We start from the raw sequence: 21,112 nt of genomic DNA on the forward strand, positions 1-21,112 counted from the left end.
CACGGCGTCTGTTTCCTTTGACCTAGAACTGACTTTTAGCTTTGATGAAGACACCTGGCACTGGACGAGCATCTCTCGAAGATTTAGAAGGCCTTGGAGTAAGCTGAAAGACTGGGCATGGGGTTAAAGACACCTCAATTAAAATTCCAGCTCTGTATCTTTTCTTCTCAGCTTCTTCCTCTGTCAAATGGGGCTACTGATACCTATCAGTGAAGACTGGAGAGATGCCAAATGCCGCGGCTGTCATATGCCTAGACACACACTAGATGGGAGCTCCTGACTTTTACCATTCAGTGCTGTTGTCACTCACCTAGGGTTTTACCAGAGGGAGAACGTGTGTAATAGCACGACAAGTCTAGCTACAGCCGAGACTTCAGGGTATCACTTGATCCACAACAATGTCTGAGGGTGCCAGACACCAGGCCACTTGGCTGGCCTCAGCTTGCTTAGAGGAAATATGAACGTTCTGGAAACACACAGATAACCGGAGGCATGCCTCTGAAGTGGCAACATCACAGACACTATTTTGAGTGGCTGTGAATGGGCTTCTATTGATTTAGTAAAACCCAAAGAAAGGTATCTTTGCAATGTTACCGGATCCTGTTCCTCCAGTACAAAGACTTCCACTATATGGGGATGACCTCAAAGGGGACATCATCAAGGTATTACCAGATGATTGCTCCCCTCCTTCCCAGAAAGCAGGATTCGACACAAACCAACACACGGGCAAACAGATAAAACCACAAAAAGCCCCCCCCACCCCGCCCCAAGACAATACTCAGCACGGAGAGTGTTATGTTTCCCCGGAGACAGAGCCCAGCCCCCTTGTCTGTATCAAGATTCTCCAGTGGGAGCTCCGCCCCTGCTGCCTTTGCCTCTCATCCCTGCATGGACTCGGCCAGGCTGGCTCCTGTTCTCCCTGCTGCATTGGAGCTCCTCAGTCTCTCTACCGGAGTCCAGTCTGTTCTCGAACAGTCTACTCCCTCACTTCTGTGACACGGGCTGTTCTCTGCTTTCTCCTCCCACACCACTGCTCCCCCTTCCTTCTCGGGTGCCCCATCGTGCGCGTTCTCCGGGATTCTGTTCTGGGCTCTCCTCCTTCTTCCCTGCTCACGGGTTTCATTTAGTGCACAGGAACACTCACTCCAGCTCTCAGCCCAGCTTCAACTGCTCCAATGAGTTCCAGGTCTCGCATTTCCATGGCTCTCTGGAACGTCTCCCGTGATGACCGTAACAATTAACTTTTACTGAATGTTCATGAATGTGCAAAGCCAGAGTCCCCGAACTCAGCTGGGTGCCCATGTGGGTTTTCATGCTGTACTGTGGCTTTTTACCATAGCCATCCCAGAAGACCAGCTTTGAAAAGACATGGCATTATCGAAAGGAATGGAACATGGTAAGATGTTGCAACCATGAACTATCTCGAGCTAGTAGATCCTGAGGTTATCTGACCGATGATGCCACACACTGCTGTTTCTCTTGAAAATTTAATATATTTAAAACATCCAGTGGTGCCCCTTTTGAGTTGGCTGTGGCCACAGAGGGCCTTGGCACACATTAGGGCCCTGGTTCAAACAAGCCTAGCAGGTAGGTCTGTTGTCATCCATGCCTTCTAGATGGAGAAGTTACACAACTTGCCCAACAGCACGGAGTTCGTAAGTGGCACAGCTAGGATTTGCACCCACGTGCTTTGGCTCCCCAGCCCACACTCTTAACTTCAGATACGCTGAATCTCCTGACACTTATATTTTAAAATCTACCCTGACTTACCTTCTCTGAAACCAACCACGTTTCTCAATTGTCTATTTTTTTTCTTTAAGGGATTTATTTATTTATTTGACAGACAGCGGGAGAGCGAACACAAGCAGGGGAAGCGGGAGAAGGAGAAGCAGGCTTCCTGCTGAGCAGGGAATCCAGTGCGGGGCTCAATCCCCAGGTCCTGAGATCATGACCTGAGCCGAAGGCAGACACTTAATGACTGAGCCACCCAGGCGCCCCCCTTGCTTGTCTATTTTCGTTCCAGTCCCGGTCATGGGACCTAAAGTAGAAAGGGCACACAGAGGCTTTCAGCGTTCCTACCAGTTGGCTTTCCCACCTCTGCTCGCTGTAGTTGGAGGAATGCTATTCCTGAAACCTTCCTTCCTATCTCCAGGTAGACTTTTAGATAGCTCTTTTTTACTGAAACAAAACCAAGAGAAGGATTTTTTTTTTTTTTTTTTTTTTTAACTCCACAGGATGGGGCACTTAGGTGGCTCAGTTGGTTAAGTGTTCGATTTTTGATTTTGGCTCAGGTCATGACCTTGGGGTCATGAGACCATGCCCCGTGCTGGAGCCTGCTTGAGATTCTCTTGCTCTGCACCAGACCCCCACTCCTGCTTGTGCATATGCATGTGTGCTCTCTCTCTAAACACTCCAAAAGCCATAAAACAAACTCCACAGGAAATTTTTATGCACAGGTCAGGTTTTAAAAAGCATGGTGTATGTTCCATAAATACTTGCTTGATGAATAAATGATTAAATTCCGAGTATGACTACCTCAGGTTCGAATAGTCATGATCAAATACTGATTCCTAATAAAATTTTTGCTATACATAAAAATACCCTTCTTGGGGCGCCTGGGTGGCTCAATGGGTTGAGCCGCTGCCTTCGGCTCAGGTCATGATCTCAGGGTCCTGGTATCGAGTCCCGCATCGGGCTCTCTGCTCAGCAGGGAACCTGCTTCTCTCTCTCTCTCTGCCTGCCTCTCTGCCTCCTTGTGATCTCTGCCTGTCAAATAAATAAATAAAATCTTTAAAAAAAAAAATACCCTTCTTCTTCTTTTTTTTTTTAACTAGCAATTGCTAGCCACATGCGTGAATTATAAATAAGTCCTACACTGGAGGATATTATAATTTTATTTTCCAAGGCACCTAGGTTCAAAACCTTAAGGGCCATTTTCATACTCATTAATGCTTCTGTGTTCCCAGACTTAAGCCTTATAGCCAGCTCTTGTCCGTTTTGCCTTCAGAACCTCTCCTGAATCTGTTTCCTCAGCTGTTTCTATCAGGCTTTTTTTTTTTTTTTTTTTAAAGATTTTATTTATTTATTTGTCAGAGAGAGAGGAGTGAGAGTGAGCACAGGCAGACAGAGTGGCAGGCAGAGGCAGAGGGAGAAGAAGACTCCCTGCCAAGCAAGGAGCCAGATGTGGAACTCGATCCCAGGACGCTGGGATCATGACCTGAGCCGAAGGCAGCTGCTTAACCAACTGAGCCACCCAGGCGTCCCTTCTATCAGGCTTTTACAGCACCTGAAGTCTCAGGCTATAATAACCTCCTGGGTGGTCTGTTACAATCCTTCCTCAGTCTCCTCCATCCGCTGCAGTGCTATCATTTAATTCCTAAATGACCGCTGAGAGTGTTTTTAAGTCCTGCTCATAAGCCCCGAGTGCCTGCTGCCAAATTCTTAATTCAAGACTCTCTACAGTTTGCTCCTGACCTACCTCTTTAGTATTTACGTTTGCATCCATACATTCATTCATTTGACATCTACCACAAAATGTCTACCGCGGACAGTGAGGAGTTGAAGGTAAGAGTAAGGTGACTACAACAGTCCCTAAGGAGCTTAGTCTTTAAGAGGGGAAACAGAATATGCACAGAAAAAGATCCAACATAAGGGACAGTAAGTGCAGTGACTTCCCAGAGGAAAGTGTATGGGGAGTCAGAAGGTAATTCTGACTGGAGGGTCAGGTTATCTTGGAAGAGGCGGCTTGTGATTAGGTCTTGAAGGCAAGGCAGAGCTTCAACTGATCCAAGAGAACAAAGATCACTACAAAAACACAAGCACAGGAGGAGCGGTAAGAGTGTAAGGGCCAAGTTTGGTTTCCACACAGCGCGTGTGATGCAGACTAAGAGGTAGAGCCGAGAAGGGAGGTTTAGGGCTAAATCCCAGACAATTATGAATGCTTGACCAAAGGTTCAGACTTTGGTATTTATTCATTCAGCAAGTATTTATGGAGTAAGAACAACAGGCCAGACTGCGGGTTCAGGGCTGGGGATGAAGTGGAGAGCATGACAGACACGATTCTGGTCCTCCCGGAGCTCACATTCTAACGTGAAGGAGATAAAGATCCATTAAAGATGCCAAACCACACGACTGTCCACATTAAAGCTGTACTTAAGAATATTCTGGCATCCGTGTGTACTAATTACATTGGGGAAGAAACAGAAAGGAGGCCATTTATGACATTAAGTACAAGGACGGATGAGGCACAAGATGGGGCAGTGGTAATAGAGGACATAAAGGCGTGGAAGTTATGAAGGAGAAAGAGTATCAGGCTCAATGCTTGAGTGGACGTAGTCAGAGGAGAGGGAAAGCAGGGAAGAGGGAGATGGAAAAATGAGCTCTAAGACTGGAAAAAAATCAGGAACAGTGAAGACTGACTGGAAGGGGTATGAGAATGCTATTTCTGATGATGGTAATGTCCATATCCTGACAGAGGTTTGGTCACACAGGTATGTGCAATTGTCAGAACTCACCCAACGGTATACTAAACGTGTATACATGTGAGCACAAGTAAATTCCACCAAAAAAAAAAAAAAGCCCTGGAAAAAAATACTGCACTTAAGTTAATGACATGCAAGCTCAAGTGTTTGGGTCGGGGGGGAGTGTATGGTAGCTATAATTTCCTTCAAAATACATTATAAAAGATGGATTGACGTACAGACAGATGTGTGATAAAGCAAATAGCAAAATGGTAACTTAAGAATTTCACTGGGTGGCATATGGTGTCCACTTCGATTTCAAAGCCTTTTTTTTTTTTTAAAGATTTTATTTATTTATTTGACAGAGATCACAAGCAGGGAGAGAGAGAGAAGGGGAAGCTGGTTCCCCGCCGAGCAGAAAGCCCGATGCAGGGCTCGATCCCAGGATCCTGAGATCATGACCTGAGCTGAAGGCAGAGGCCTTAACCCACTGAGCCACCCAGGAGCCCCCGGTTTCAAAGCTTTTTGTTTGAAAAATTTTATAATGAAGTATTGAGAAAAATTATTCTAAGCATACAATTTTGAGTATGGGTGACCAGAAGGACACAGGGGACACAGAAGCAGATGGTGCAGGAGATGCAGGTTTGGGAGGCTGGATGATGAGCTAATCAGGGGCACAGAGGTCTGAGGAACCCATGGCATCCAGATGGAAGTATTTATCAGGCAGTTAGAAACGCAGGACTAGAGTTCACTTGTCCTGCTGTGCGACTGCCTACACATCTTTTTGCCTTCTTGCATTCCCTTCCACTGAAATCCGTTTTCTTTGGTAAGCTTTCTCTGACCACCCTGCCATCTTGCATTCAGCACTGTAAGATTAGTTTATGGCATTATTCATGTATTACTAGAATGGGAGTTCTCAGGATAAGCAGAATCTTACACAGACTATACATGATTTCATGAAGCAATTTTCAAATAAACAAATGCGCAACACCTGACCTAGTATCCAACTATCTAGTTCTTTACGCTCCCACTCATTCTTGGCTCAGAAGGTACAGTTCCGTTTTTAATTTCTGAGAAATACATAGTTAAAAGGCACTCTTTGGGGCACCTGGGTAGCTCAGTCAGTTAAGCTTCTGCCTCTTGGTTTTGGCTCAGGTCAGGTTCAGGGTCGTTGAGATCAAGCCCCTCATCAGTCAGAAGGAGCACAGAGCCTGCTTAGGCTTTCTTTCTCCTCCTACTTCTATCACCGACCCTATGTGTGCACAGGTACACATATGTGTGCCCTCTCCCAAATAAATAAATCTTTAAAAAAAAAAAAAAAAAAGGTACTCTTTGTAGTGGAAAACACAACTTACACCTCAATTACAGACCGAAGTGAAACTACCATTCCCAAATTCTTAATAGACTTGACTTTCTCCTTAGTAGCTCCTCTTTCAGACTTTATCTGACATTTTATTTTGCAAGGACTCTAAAAAAGGGAAGAAAATGATTGTCCTTACGTGGTGAAACGGACCTTTCTGACCTTTTTCCTTCTCCGACTCTGAATTTCTAATTTTTTTTTTTTTAAAGATTTTATTTATTTATTTGACAGGCAGAGATCACAAGTAGGTAGAGATGCAGGCAGAGAGAGGGTAGGAAGCAGGTTCCCCGCTGAGCAGAGAGCCCGATGCGGGGCTCGATGCCAGGACCCTGAGATCATGACCTGAGCCGAAGGCAGAGGATTTAACCACTGAGCCACCCAGGCGCCCCATGAATTTCTAAATTTTTATAAAATTAATATATTACTTTGATAATAAAGGGGTAGCTTATTTTTTACAGAAAACCTTTAATGACATGGTCACCAGTCCCTAAGTACAGCTGCTAGAAGATTTCTCAAGTTGCAGGAAAGAAGTTAAACCAAGGTGGCTGGTTTCTCTTTCTTATCGCCTCAGCAATCAGTGCGATCCCTGAGGTCAGGAGCTATGTCCTGCCCAGCTCTGCACCTCTCTCCATCCACTGCAACACTGGGCCCAGCAAACAGGAAGCACTCACATAGTGAAAGAACATGCATTTGACACTTGGAAGAATACCAGTAAGTGACCCACGGAGGTTAGTGCAAAGCCACTAACTTGTCCCATGAACTTGGTCATTATTTCCCTCATTTTGAAGATGTGTTTCTCAGAATGAACTCAGAAAATACCTCTTCATCTCTCTCAATTGCCCCAGGCAGACAGCGCTGCTCAGTGAAAGAAACCAAGTTTGGCTCCTTCTGTGAATTCCAAGTTCAACAGGATCCCTAAACCTACGCTTAGCATGATGGGAGAACAACTCTATTAAGAAAACCCAGGAAAAATTAAGGTTGCTCCTGTCTTTGCACCAGAGAAACTCGGCGACTGGCCCTATTTTACATCTCATGTCATTCCATCAGATTGGCCTCGCCACGCTCCCTGCTGTTCACCTCAGCTGCCTAATTCCAAGTCTGTTTACTACTATCATCTCTTAACCACCACACTTAAAAAAATGGTTTACCTTTTCTCCTCTGTCTCTTTCTCTGTCTTTTTCCTCTTTTTTCTTTTTTTTCTCACCATGCCCGTCTGTGTGGAGGCTGGGCAGTGGCTGGGGAGGGGCAGCGGCTCCAGGGTGGGGGATGCTGGGAGGAGGGCCAGGTGTCACTGCGACCTCTCCCACGGTGGCTGCTGCAAGGCCTGAACTTCTCTTGGACTTGGAGTGCCGCCTCTCTTTATGCTTCTCCTTGTCCTTCTTCTTTTTGCTCTTCTTGGACTTCTTTTTCTTCTTGATTTCCCGGTAAGAGTCGTCGATGACTAACTCCCCAGCCTCTAGCTCCCCACCAGAGGACGAGTCCGATTCTACTAGAATAGGTTCCAGTCCTGAAAGATCAAGGTTAGCACTGTGGGATTCTGGGAACTGGGAGCCATCCACCCCACAGCCTTCGGGGCCGGGAGAGGAACGCGGGTCTGAGGAGGACTTGTGCTTCTTCCGGGCTGTTTTCAGAAAGCTCTGTAACTCGTGTCCTAGGAGTAAAGCACCTTGCTCATCCCGAGCTGATTTCTTAGAGGATTTTTTCACAGTCGCTTGTTGAGAGGGGTACTGAAAAGGCTCCTCATCAACTGAGCTGCTTCCCTTCTCCTTTGGTGAGAGAATCAGTTTCATCTTCAAGCCATCGGGCTCTCGAAGGGTCAGTGTCTCTGTGTTCACATAGAGCGGTTTCATTTTTTTGGATTTGTGGGAACCACCATCCTCCAGGGACAGCTCCCCACTGCTTCCACTTACTTTCTTCCTGTGGTGTTCCTTTTTACTCTCTGAATGACTTGAAGAACTAGAGGATTTCTCCCCCGTCTTTTTGGAGGGCTTGGAGCCTGTTGCCAGCGGGGAAGTGATGGCTTTCAACAGGTCCATGGCTGTATCGGCAGACTGCGGGCTGGACTTTTTCTTTTTCTTCTGTGACGACTCCAAAGACGAAAGGTCTGGAAATAATCAAAGAGAGTAATGTCCACACGACAAACCAACTTCCACCAAATTTCCTCTCTCACCAAAAAAACTCAACTAACAAGAGGAAGAGGCTAAGAGAAATGATTTGAGGGAGGCCCTTCCACTGATTCCTGATGACGCCCATGTCCTTCTTGGCTCAGTAGATGTTGCCTGACCCTGGACACAGTTCTTGCCACTGAGTTCGCTTCACTGAGTCTTCACAGCAGCCAGAGAGGGGAGACCCAGAAGAATGGACTAAGCTGCGGGATTACGAGCAGTTACAATTTAGGTTACACTGCAGACAGAGTGTCATTTGCTTCCACGTTCAGGACAAGCCCGTTCTAGTAAAGGGTTAGTCTCATCAGCTGTGCGCATAAGAGAGCTAAGAAAAACTGGTCTTCTGAGTGGATAGGCACTGGACTGAGAGGTAACCCACAGGTGCAGGCCAGAGGGCCCAGGACTACATATGGCAAAAGGGATGCTAGGTAACAATGGGCAGAAGATAAGTGGATGATTGGGGGGAGAAGGAACCTGGTACCTGGTGTATCACAAATGAAGACTGTTCTTCTATGCTGAATCCTCCAAAATACCAGCCCTCCACCTCTCTCCTCCTTCACACTGGTTTATCGGCACTCAGAACAAGAACCACTGTCCTGTTAAATAGGCCACTGAGTCAGCAACATCTGGATCCCTTTCCCCTACCCCGACTCCAAGAACCAGTGATGTGCTCATCCCACCTGCTGCCCCTTCCCCTCCTTACCTCCATAGTAGTAATCATCAGAGGAGTGCTTCCTCTTCTTCTTGTGTGTGTCCGTCCCCAAGAAATAAAGCTCACTATCCTGGAATTGAAGAGGAAGAAGAATTGACCACTGAGTAAGATGATGAGGCAACAGCAGTTTGGAACCAATTTTGTTCTTTGATTTCTGACTTTGGAAAACAAAGTAAAACACAGGAAAACTTAAAAGTAGACAGCGAACGATGTTTCTCTTTTAAAGTTTTAAAAACACGCTTCTTTCTTCCAGTACTAGGAAACAGGACGTGAGATGGTTAAAAACTCTCCTAACTCCTATGTTTAGAATTTACCTTTAACTTCTTCTTGGAAGAATTTCTGACCTGAGCAGCGATTTCTTCCTCTTCCCTTAAAAAATCTTTGTAAGAACGTTTCTTTTCTCGTTGGCTTCGGCCAGCGGCTAGTCCCGTGTCCTCAGAGCTGTGATCACCATCAAAGCAATCTGAAAGCCAGATTCATTTGGGGAAGGAAAGGAGAAAGGCAATTAAGTGACAACCAGATCACCACGTATGTAATGCAACAGTCCCTCCATTTCCAAGTTAAAAATCACATCTCAACAAGTCCACTGGAATACTTGGCTAGGATCCAGGGGGACAAGACTATTTCTTGATGACCTGGCTGCAAATACAAGAACCAAACCTGAAGAAACAATGCTTCCACGCTATGCAAAGGCCCCGTGTGCATCCTCAGACATGGTTTCTTAGTTGTGATTTGGCAGGTGGACACAGACTTGCAGAGGTAAGGCTGAAAAGAATAAGGATTCACGTGCTGTGCTGCTCTGTGGGAGTCCAAAATGTGATTCCTATCCCCAGACTCCTGCACACTGGAGCTGGCAAGGACCACGAGTGCTGCAGGGGATCGCCCCAATAGACTACAGAGACTTATAGTTCAGACTCTCAGGTTGGAACCCTGTCCTGGTTTTCGCTTCCATGGGCCCAGTCTGGGGGATGATGTGGAGGCTGGGTGTCAGAATACTGCTCTGGACCATCACTTGGGAGTCCAGGCTGTGGTGGCCAGTCCTGGTCTCTATGTCCATGGGCTGCAAGGATTGAAGAGGAAACCCTCTTTGGAATGCTGCTCAGATTAAGGGGTCATACCTTCTTTCTTCACGGAGTCATCATAAGCCATGGCGGTCCTGCAGGGCCTTTGTGAATGTGTCACTGTGTCCAGGATCCTTCCGGTCTACAGGACCAGGTCTGAGAAACAAAGAAGGAAAACCCTCCTGTAATGCGAAATCACTGTGGAGAAGCAACCTTCCAGATGGAAATGCGTAGTGATCCAAGGGCAGCAAGATACAGGGAGTGTCTTGTCACCTCCTCATTCTGTTTGTAAATATACTGGGGTTGAAACTGCAGGAAGTGGTACTGGGCTTAATTTGATTTGATTTATGAGTTACAGTTATGATTTGGTGAAGTATATAGAATACCTCCCATGTAATAAAAAATAACTCAAAATGAGAATTCCTGAAATGCCAACAGGACTGACAACAGTGAGATGGCAAATACTGACATTAAGTCAGAGGGACGGGTTCAATATGGTGACAAAATGCACAGATAAAGCAGGATGCAGAGGAAGACAGATTACAGCAAACATTCCAGACCATAAAGTCCTACCATGTGGATCGGTGACAGGCTAAAATCTATTGTATTACAGTTTAAACAGAAGTGATGATAACATCATAGGGATAGTAAAGACATTTAGAGTGTAATTTTTTGGTATGCATTTTGTTGGCCTGTATGAATTTGCTTAAAACTGTAGACATGTAAAAGCAAGGACACTTTTTCCATTAGTTGGTCACATGACAGCTTTCAAGGCTGTCAGGCCTTTTTTAAAGGTTAGGTGAAAATAAGAATTATCATTTGACCATTGGTGGTGAAATTTTTATGATTATTAAGGTTTTCATTGATTTGAAGAATTCTTGTAATTTAAATGTTCTAAATATTATTTTGAATTTGTTAAAAACAGTTTTTTGGACATTCAAGTTTATATGTCACTTTGACTTTGACAATGACAAGCCACAGACTTGTCACAGCCATAGAGTACACAGACTGTACTCTAAGGTAAAGTTCTTCAGGTACTTTAAGGACAGACAATGTTACAAATCCTACAGGAAATCTTTACAGGAAATTTAAGAATGATATTCTAAATATATTGAAAATGTTCTCATCCGGTTAGTGAAATGCTTACAAGGTGATCAGATTGCTTATTTATTTACATTTTATTTTACCTTCATCACTACATGGAGAATCTAGAAATGCTGAAGGGCTCTTCAGTGAGACATTGCCAGTCCCTTCATGTGGGTATGGTTAATATTGAAGTATGTAACTCTTGTGAAAGAAAATCTGATTAACAAGAGAAACTCTCCTAAGAGTTACATTTAAAATAAACGAAAGGAAAAAAGATTTAATTGCACAAGTCAGATAAAATCCAGTGCGCAGACATGCCTAAGTTGAACAAACAAAGAGAAAAAGCAATTACCAAGAATGTTTTATAAGGAACGTTAAGAAAAGTAACATAAAAAAGCATTTCTCCACTTCCCTGAGAAGGAGAAGGAAGAATGGACTTGGTCAAAGCTAAGAATCTAGAGTGAAGCAAAGAAACCAAAGGGATTGAATTATTTTAGTGATAAACCAGAGAACTGCTTGCTCTGAGGGCTTTTCATAGGAAATGAAGGGGATTTAAGGTCAGAGCTCATGTAGAAATATGAGGCAACGTACATCATGTAGCTAGTTTTTCATGCCCCAGCATTCTCAACTTTCTCAAACAGAAATTACTGCCCTCCCTTTTCCACACAAGTGGTGCTGACTCCAAAAGTGGTGAAGGAAGGGGGAATGTCATAGGGAATCATGTGTATTCATTTGAAAATCTTATGCCCTCTCACTGGCACAATATACTGACTTTATTAGAAAAATGTATATAGGTCCCATTAGTTTTCGTAGGCTGGTAATGCCAAGAAATGCCACAACTTGAGACCTGAAGTTAAATGTTTTCATGCCAAGTAAATTTTGGCTACAAATGTTTGATAAGGAAATACTCTTAAACATTCAATGTCATAAATATGGCCACTAACCTGTCGTCAACAACAAGAAAATGCACTTCTAAATGAAGCAAAGGCAGGCCCTGAGACTTACAGGCCAGCTTTCTTTTTAGTAACATCAAAACTGATATAAAACAGAGTCGAACAATCTAACAGTCAGAGCAGGAATAAGCATTTCTGAAGACAGTATGAGAAAGAAAACCATGATGTGACCTCTGAACCACAAAAAAATGTTCATGGTTTCTTAACTGACTGCTCTGAAAAACCACCAGTGGATTTAAAAAGTTGTGAAAAGGAACAGGAAATCAGGAGTTGATCTTCAGAGGCACAGGCAACAGAGAAAACACGTGCTGAGCACTATGTATTGGAATTATGCCTGCTGCTGTTGAAATTGTCATTAAAACACTGAAAAGCATTTTAGAAATTACAGGATTAAATTACCTGTAGAGAAAAAAAAAAAGAGCGGGGCCTGAAGGCAAGGCTGGTTCCCTAAAGAACTGGAGCAGTCAAGAATTTAAAGAACTGAAATTGAATGCAATGGACTACACCACTCACAGCTTGGGCAGGCTGATGGGCCTTGAATTTTTAGGTTCTTTAAAATCAAGATATTATTGCAGCTCAGGGGTTAGTTTTGGTTACTGACTCATAAAGGAAAGATGAAACCAGATAAAGAAGTCTCAAGCAATAGTTTGGAAGAAAGGCAGAGTTAGGACAACATTTATATTGGATCAAATGACCCCCTGATATTCTTTCCAGGTCTTGAATATTCTCCATGGTAAGTTCAGAGTTTAGGGTTAGGCAGCGCATTCTGGGATTAACGAAAGTGAAAAACATTAGGTTTGCTTTTCACATTAGAAAGCAGAGGCCATAATTACATTAAATGTTGGCAAAAGTAAAATAGGTATTAAAACCCATTCTCCTGAATTCCATCATTTTGGAGTGTATAGAATTTAATGTTGTCAACTTCAAGAGGCAGGGATAGTTTTACGATTATGTTCCTCTTAGTGTGCTAAGAAATGACAACATTCGTGAAAATTCATTATTTAATGTTGGGTATGGAGGCCAGAAACATGCCATCACAAAAAACGTGTACTCATGCAATGTGCAAATTGTTGAATGGCTCTTCTGGGACTCTTCTTCAGGATCTGAAAAAGGGGAGGCGGAGCTGCTGTTCCACGTGTAGAGAAGCATTTTGTTCAGGCACAGCTTTCGGGATTACCAACGTGATGAATGAAAATGCGAAAATCATCAGGCATAGTACTTTCTTATCTTGCAGATCCAAATGATAATTATTGGGAAAAAAAAAAAAAAAAGAGTTTCAGAAGGTGATTTGTTTGAGGTAATCTGAGCCCCAGCAATCGCTAACAAGCTTCTTCATTCCGGAATGTAAATGAGTGTTGAAAAAGAGGGAACATATTAAGCCCCTGATCTGAGCAGTAAGCAAAGTCCTGAATTCCGGGTCTAGTCCAGGAATGAGAGCCTTGTTCAAGAGTCGGGGTTCTCTTCCAGCACTCCCTCCACGAACTCCCATTGCCTGGCCATGTAGAAAAAGGAAGGAAGGTGCACATCCAGCTGTTGCCAGTTTCCAAATTGTTGCTGTTACTGTTTACTTCTGGGAGAGCGCAGGTGCTGTCCTGTCATTTTTGTAGAGATCTCCTCCAATCTCAGAACACCGAGACTCCGAATTCCTGCCACTCCCTTCTCCAGGAACCTACCTCTGCAGCACTCACAGCCCCTGCCAGCTCTGGAAACTGCGGAGATCCCGACAGCCTGGGACGGGGATTGAATCCTATCAGTGCAAGGCAGCTAAGCGGAACCACGACCACCGCACAGATCGGCTGGCAACACACATTTCCAAAAAACCCACCAATACAAATTTTGACAAGCTTTTGTCCAATCAACAGGCTTTCCTTTGAGGTTTTTTTTTTTTTTTTTTTTTTTTAAATTTGTTCTGCTATAAGGGAATATAATCAGCCACCTGCTTAACCGGCAAAGAGAGGGGGGAGATGGTGCTCCTCTGATGCATAATATAAAGTAAATCTACAAGTAATAGCTGTTGGGGGAAACGGGCCTGTACGGAGATCGCACTACGAAGGCACGTTCCAACTGGGTCGCCCGCAAAAAGGACACACAACACCGGGTTATTTATACAGAGAGCCCCCAGGACCACCGCTTGTGCGGTCCTCACGCAAACCAATGGGATTCTCCCGGCCGTTTTGCAGCAACAGCTAGTTCAACAAAGCTCTGTGAAGAGGAAAAGAAGAAAGCTCCTCGCATCCTCTCCAGCCAGCCGAGGGCCCGGCCCTCCCGCCGCACCGACCCCGTGGCCCTTTCGCCTTGACAGCCCGGGGACCCCGCGCCTCGGGTCCCGAGCCGCACCGCGGCCCCGACCCGGTCCCCGCGTCCCCGGCGGCCTCCCGGCGCCCCCGAGGGCGGAGACGGCCCCGGCAGGGGGAGGGGCGGCCCGTGCCCGCAGGCCCCCGGGGCGGCCGCACGCCCCCTCCCGGCCCCGCAGCTTTCCCGCCTTCTCCATTTGAACAGCTCCCGCCCGCCTTCCTTCGGCGGCCCGCTCCAGCCCCTTCCCGGGGGCGGACTGCGGCCGCTACTCCAGTCCCCGGCTCGGCCTCTGGGGTAGGCCGCACCGGGCCTGAAGCGCCCCAGCGGCGGTGTCGCGGGCCCAAGCGGCGGGTGGAGGCGGGGCGGGGCCGCTGCCGCCTCGGGGAGGGGGCCCAGGCCGGCCTCGTGGGGGCTCCGCTCGCCGCTACCTTCACTCGGCTCGCCCGGATCCCGCCTCAGCGCCGCCGACCGCCGCCATCTTGGAGAAGGAGAGAAAAGCGCGAGCGGCCAGGGAGCCTCAGTCGATCCCAGAGCGCAGACTCCGGCTGGGGAAGGGGAATCCCGCTCCTGACAGAGTGCCGAGTGCATCGAAAGAAGCGCGCCGCTGGCTGAGCCAGGGAACCCGAGTTGACTGAGAATTTTCCAGCTTGGGCTGGAAGCTTTCTGAACATTATAGCGTTTAATCCTCATGGCATCCCTGTGAGGTAGGTTTGGTCACATTTTGCAGATGAGAAACAGGCTCAGAGAGGTTAAGTGACTTGCCCAACCGCACACAGGTAGTCTTCTGATTCTTAATGGACGCTCTTTCCACAAGACCCTGCTGTTTCCTTCGGGATATTTTTGTACCTAAATTCTCTCTCTGCGAAACCTAGATCATGCAGATTAATAGCAGCGGTGCTTGTTTGGAATTTGGCATTTATGTTTGGGTGGTTGGCATACTTCGGGTGAGGTGGAAGGACATATTTTTCTAACAACGCATCATAAAATAACTTCCATGGCGAATCCTCTGCATTTCTCCTCACAAATTATTTGCATTTAAAAGTTAGAAACTGTTTTTAGGCAAATGAAGAGATGCCACACACAGGAGAAAGAGGGGTTTTTGTGACTGGCTCTGGAAATTACTGTGCGAAGATCCTGGTTCTCTGTGAAGACAAACTTATTTTTCTAGAGCAGTTTATTCTTCTTTGGCTACTTTGTAAGGTAGCGAGATCCCCATTGCTAAAGGAATTCAAGAAGAGGCTAGGGCCTTGGTTATTGGAGAATGGAGAGGTTGGAGATCTAGATTGGTTCCTAGCATTATGAACCCCATGAAACTGTGCAAAATTAGGGGTTTGTGCACATGGGTGTTTTTCAGGGGTTAGAGCCTATCAAAGATTAGGAATCCCTATCTTAGAAGGCTTTCCAGTCCAGAATTGCATGGGTGCTTGAAGGGGATGTAGTAATGCTGCTCAATTTGCAGATTTAGAAATTAAGACCGAGAGAAGCAGATGATTTGACTTAGAACACACTGCTTGTTAGCGATGGGATAAGGATTAGAAGCCTTGGACTCTTCGTTCAGTGCTCTTTTCACCATGTAAAGCTTTCTCTCCCTCTGCGCTGAGTAGAATATTGGATTCTGTTTAATCATTGCTTTTCAGTTGTGAGATGTTGAGATGTTCAAAGAAACATTCAGAGTGGCTGAATTTATTCCCGAAAGGTAGCTGTGAATAGTAAATAAAGGTTCCATCCCACTCACCGGAAAGATAGTCAATAAGTTTCACCAAAACATATGGGATTGCTGTTCTGGGACACCTTGCCTGACATTAGGCTTCCCTCTGATGTACTGAAGAACCATGAGAACGTATTTCGCCCCTTGTTCTTCAGTATCGGTCAGGATGTTTTCAGTTGCGAGTGATGTAATCCCAATTTAAAATAACACACCAGCAAAGGAGAATCTATTGGCTAACATGACTGAAATGTCTAGTACCTGGGGGCATGGTTGGGTCCAGGGAGGACTCAAGTCTCTTGACAGAGGTGCTTTCCTTTGAGTTGGCTTTATTCTCAGGTTCCAGGTGATGATTCCGCCTCTGGGTTTGGCCATCCTTCCAACCACCCGTGTCCCTGGACAGGAAGTTTCTTCTACCCGTTTGTTTTGGGAGGCTCTCGTTGCCTGAATTGCACCCTCAATCACTATGAGCAAAGGTGTGGGGCATGCTGATGAGCTAAATCAGGTCGCAGGCACACCCCTGCCAAAGCAGGATGAACTCAAGGAAAATCAGAGGTTATCATCAGATGGGGAAAAGAGTGCTAGGTAGGGAAGTACAATAGGTGTCCACCCAGCTCTACCAGTAGCGGGGACACTGCCTGCCTCAGTGTCCCGTTTGTCCAGTTCCTTCTTTTATCCCACCTGAGGTTGGGCATATCAAGTTATTGCCCATCTTAACCTCCTGAAGACCTGAAGTCCATCTTTCCTCAGTCCGTTGCCTTCCTCGAGTCTTGTATCACTGTGTGTACGTTCATTCATTTAACTAATACCGATTGGAAGCATGGCCTGCTTCAGGCACTGTCCTGGGTGTTCAGAAGAGAACAATGAACAAAACGGAGAGTCTTTGACCCCCCCCCCAGCCCCCCTCCCCCCTGAGCTTACATTCTAATTAGGGTGGGGGGCAGAAAATAAATAAATAGGGACCATGTTAGGTGGTGATCAAAGGTAGAGATCAAAATGCCAGGTAGGGTAAGGGATACCAGGAGGGAGTGGAGGTGGGGATTGTTATTAAAACGTGATCTTCTGGGACGCCTGGGTGGCTCAGTTGGTTAAGCAGCTGCCTTCAGTTCAGGTCATGATCCCAACGTCCTGGGATCGAGTCCCACGTTGGGCTCCTTGCTCAGCGGGGAGCCTGCTTCTCCCTCTGCCTCTGCCTGCTATTCTATCTGCCTGTGCTCGCTCTCTCCCTCTCTCTCTCTCTGATAAATAAATAAAATCTTTAAAAAAATGTTAAAAAAAACAACAACAAAAACAAACAAACAAAAAAAAAACAACGTGATCCTCTGATGAGGTGCCCACCGGGGACTGGAGGCTGAGGCTGGTGGCTTAGTCAGTAGTCAGCTGGCCTGCTAGTGGTGAGGGCTGGGAGGCCGAAGCTTCTGGAATGGATGCAAGGCCTTCCTCTGAGCCCTGATGGACTCAGCCTCTCGACTGAGTATCCTGCCATGGTTCTTTTGTTTCTGCAACTTGCAAAGGGAGAAAGGAAGATGGCTTGGTAGCCCGAGGTGGGGAGGGGCCTGGTCATGGGGGGCTTTGTGAGGAAGAGCACCTTGTCCTGTGAGGACATGAGGCTGGCATCTGAGATGGATGAGGATCGGGTGCTCCCTGGGGGCTGGGGCTGTTCTGTGACCGGCTGGACTTCAGTAAGCTGCCCAGCGCCTGGTGGAAGAAGGTGGCCTTCAAGTTGTGCTTGGTTGGGATGTTTTCTTCTTCGGATTGTTTTCCTGTGCTTTGCCCTCTCCAGTTGTGTTTGGAGAAGCTTTGTTGTATCAGGCCCAATGGATATGCACAGGACAGGGCCCTTTTGGCTGAGTGATGGGACCTAATTAAAACTACCAGAAGCAACAAGAAGTTAATGGCTCATGTGAAAAAGCATTAAGAGCCAGAGAGAAGCTGACTGGCCTGGCCTCCAGGTCTGGGGATTAAGATCCCTCCCTCCCAGCTCTGTTCTCTCAAGTTGGCCATCCTCATGGGCCTGGAGTCACGGCCGCAGGTGGCCCAGGCTTCTTTGCTTCCAGTCTCCTGACCAGAGAGGGAAGAGGGCTTCCCCACACCCGCTCTGTGGGAAAGAATCGTAGGGAAGAACGATTGGTTGGCTTGGGGTCACGTGGTCATTCTGTGATGCGCTGGACTGTTCTTGGCCAAACCCGTTAAGTTGGAACAGGGTGAGAGTCGCTCCACGAAAGGCCAGAGGAATCTCTTCTGGGATGACAAATAGTAAAACCTCTGCGATGAGGCAATGATGCTCAGTTCCTGCTTTTGAGCAGCTCCGGTCTTGTGTGCCGCCTTGATTCGGCCCCTCCCTAGATCCCTGCCCCAGCCACACTGACCTCCCAGTTCCCCAAGCAGGCTGTGCCCTATTGTGCATCCACGCCATAGTGCACACATGTCGTTGTGTGTACTGTGTCCCTCCACTCCACTGCTTTTGCCAGCTCAGCGTCTAGAAAGCTCCTATGTATTCTTCAAGATGTAGCTTGAATGCCCCCTCTCCAATCAGGCTCTATGTTCCCACACACATGATTACATGCAGCTCCCACCCCGCACTGCAGTCATCCTTTGACACACGTCCTTTCCCAGTGCCTCAAGGATATGATCTTCGTCCCTCCAGCCACACGGTAGGTACTCACTGAGTCCTTTTGATTAGCTGTTGTTGAATGAAGAGTGGGGCAGACCATTGTTCCGGGGACTCAGGGCGATGGAGATGAAAGCTGCTTGGGAGAGTGACAGAAACTGTGGCAGCAATGGGTTTGGTTTGCCCACTCCCTTGCTTGTCTTCTGTAGCAGATGTCAGTGTCCAGACCTCAGAAATGGCCATGGAACCCCAGCCTGGTAATCATAACCAGCAGCTTGAGCTTTCCCAGTGCTGGATCAGGCTGTCCGCTGCCCCTTCATGCTTTACCATGTGAGCCAGGGATTCCCCCCCCCCCCCAGACCCTTGTTGTGAGCTGGCTGGGGGCTTCCCTGTCCCCTGGAGCCCAGAAGAGCTCCCTAGTCCCTGGGCTCCAAGAAGGAAGAAGCCCTTGAGCTGGTCTGTGTCTGTAGAGTATGGTTGGTGGGATAGGGTGGGAAGGCATTCTGGGTGGAAGAAACTGGGTAAAAGGAGGCAGGGAGGCTCAGGGCTGCATCACATCTTCAGGATGACAAGCAGTGGGGTCAGTACTGGGCGTGCTGGGGAGGGTAGGGCCACACAGAGAGTTCATACTTAGTCTGGAAGGGCTGGGGCCAGCACCCGCCCTCTCCTTCCCACTTGGCTGTCTCTCCCCCACTGCACATTTCTAGCTGATGGTGGTGACCCTCTGTTTCTTCTTTCCTTCCCCCCAACCCCTGCAGGAAAATAATTTTAAACTTATAAGTTCAAAGTGCAAATATTCGTGTACCCATGAATTCCTGTACTCCCAGATTAAACAAATATTAATATTATATATAATATATATGTGCATATATATAATTTTTAAAATATTATATTTATTTGAGAGAGAGAGAGTGCGCAAGAGAGCAGGGGGAGGGAGAAGCAGACTCCCTGCTGAGCAGGGATTCCCACCGTGGGGCTTGATTCCAGGACCCTGAGATCATGACCTGAGCAGAAGGCAGAGATGCTTAATGAGCTGAGCCACCCAGGCTCCCCTATTCTACTTATATTGGCTTGTTTTAAAATTTTATTTAATTTAAAAATATTTTAGGAAAGAAAACATGAATACAGTTTGAGTCGCATCTCTGTCTCCAGTCCCAATAGCTCATTCCCTTTCCTCTCTTCTCAGAGGAATTTAGATTGGTGCGTGTCCTTCCTCTCCATGCTCTGATCACGTATATGAGAGGTGAGAGTAGCCTAATTAATGGTTCAGGGCATTAATTCAGGAGCCAGACTTACTGGGTTAAAGTCTAACCCCATTTCGCTTCCTAGCAGTGTGAACTTGAACAAGTTCTAGATATCTCTGGGCCCTTATGTCTATCTTCTCAAAATTGAAATAAGGAAAACAAAACCCTTACACATTAGTGCCTGATACCTGGAAGGGGCTGTAGGTATTAGTTACTATTATGCACAAATAACACATGGTGTTATGTTGGATTGCACTGTACCATCATTGTTTCACAAAGCTGGGTAAGTGTTATAGAACCATTTGGTAGCAATTTGTGTTTTTCATTCAATGTACCACATTTGGGAGACTTTGCTTCTAGCCAAATTGGAATAACAAGGACCAGATTTCTCTTACTGCCTGAAACAATCGACAAAAATATCCAGACAAAATATAGGAGGTAAGGGTTTTCAGACCTTGAATATCATGCAGCACAGGACAGCGATCCCTGGGATGTGGAAGACAGACAAAGTTAGCCCTGTGTTTGCACTGGTTTACTGCCTAAATGTCCAGACCTCAGCGTGGGGAAGGGAAGTATAACATCAGGTAAGCCTAATGGTCTCCCCGAGTTGCGGAGATGGAGCTGGGAGTTTGGAGAGGTCAGGGAGCCTGGGATTTTCAGGCAGAGCGTGAATGAGGGGAGCCCTGCCCAAAGAGAGCTTTTGGGCACTATAGGGAGCCCCTCTTGAGTCTTCTGCTGAGGATCAATCAGTGCATGTGTGTGAGGAAATTATCTAAAGCTAGGGAAAGAACTCAAAAGGATTAGAGAGAGTGATTCCTTTAGATCATGCAGGGCTGGGAATAGTTCAGATTCTCATCAGCCAGAACTGAAAAACCTTGTAATTCATGGGATGTTTTGCAGAACACTCAGTTTTGGGGAAAAGGTAGCCCAGAATAAAAGGCTGCTTTGATCCCACCTAGCAAAACTTAGAAGCAAACCTTGGGAGGATCAAACTGTTTCTGAGTAACTTAATTGTATCACAGAACAAACCCCTGGACTATCTATAGGGATACAAAATACCCATTGCATGTCATGCTAAAATTCACAATCTCTGGCAGTCAATAAACATCACCAGGCATGCAAACAAGCAATAAACTATGACCCATACGAGGAGAAAAATCAATCAATATAAACAGACCCATAAAAGACACAAATGATAGAATTAGTAGACAAGGACATTAAAACAGTAATTATAACTATTTTCCATATGTTCAAGAGGAGAACAAAGATCAAACATGCAAAACAGGGACACGGAAGATATAAAAAGGATTCGGGAAGTCCCCCAGGTCTGGGCAGATCCTCCCACTAAGTACAACTAAAATCCCTAAAAACAGGGCTGCCTGGGTGGCTCAGTCTGTTGGGTGTCTGCCTTTGGCTCAGGTCATGATCTTGGGGTCCTGAGAGCCAGCCCTGGATTCAGG

The 21,112-nt window shown here is 46.3% G+C and overlaps 1 protein-coding gene across 6 annotated transcripts in view; it reads right to left on the bottom strand.

The window, feature by feature from the left end:
• The window catches only part of HMGXB4 (HMG-box containing 4), a 30,151-nt gene extending 15,409 nt beyond the window's left edge, over window positions 1-14,742 (bottom strand). The window contains exons 1-6 of one of the 6 annotated variants that reach the window (XM_082740354.1): window positions 14,521-14,593; window positions 9,816-9,914; window positions 9,012-9,160; window positions 8,689-8,767; window positions 8,467-8,581; window positions 6,969-7,924 (exon numbers count right to left, since the gene is read on the bottom strand). In XM_082740354.1, coding sequence (XP_082596480.1) covers window positions 6,969-7,856 — 888 coding nt within the window. In that variant the 5' untranslated portion in view covers window positions 7,857-7,924; window positions 8,467-8,581; window positions 8,689-8,767; ... (1 more) ...; window positions 9,816-9,914; window positions 14,521-14,593. Of the gene's footprint in view, window positions 1-6,968; window positions 7,925-8,466; window positions 8,582-8,688; window positions 8,768-9,011; window positions 9,161-9,815; window positions 9,915-14,520 lie in introns of all 6 variants that reach the window. The other 5 variants (XM_082740352.1, XM_082740353.1, XM_082740355.1 and 2 more) reach the window with 5 other exon arrangements.
• Between the last annotated feature and the right edge of the window lie 6,370 nt (window positions 14,743-21,112).

The sequence above is a fragment of the Mustela nivalis genome (assembly GCF_964662115.1).
Source record: "Mustela nivalis genome assembly, chromosome: 7".
NCBI lineage: Eukaryota > Metazoa > Chordata > Mammalia > Carnivora > Mustelidae > Mustela > Mustela nivalis.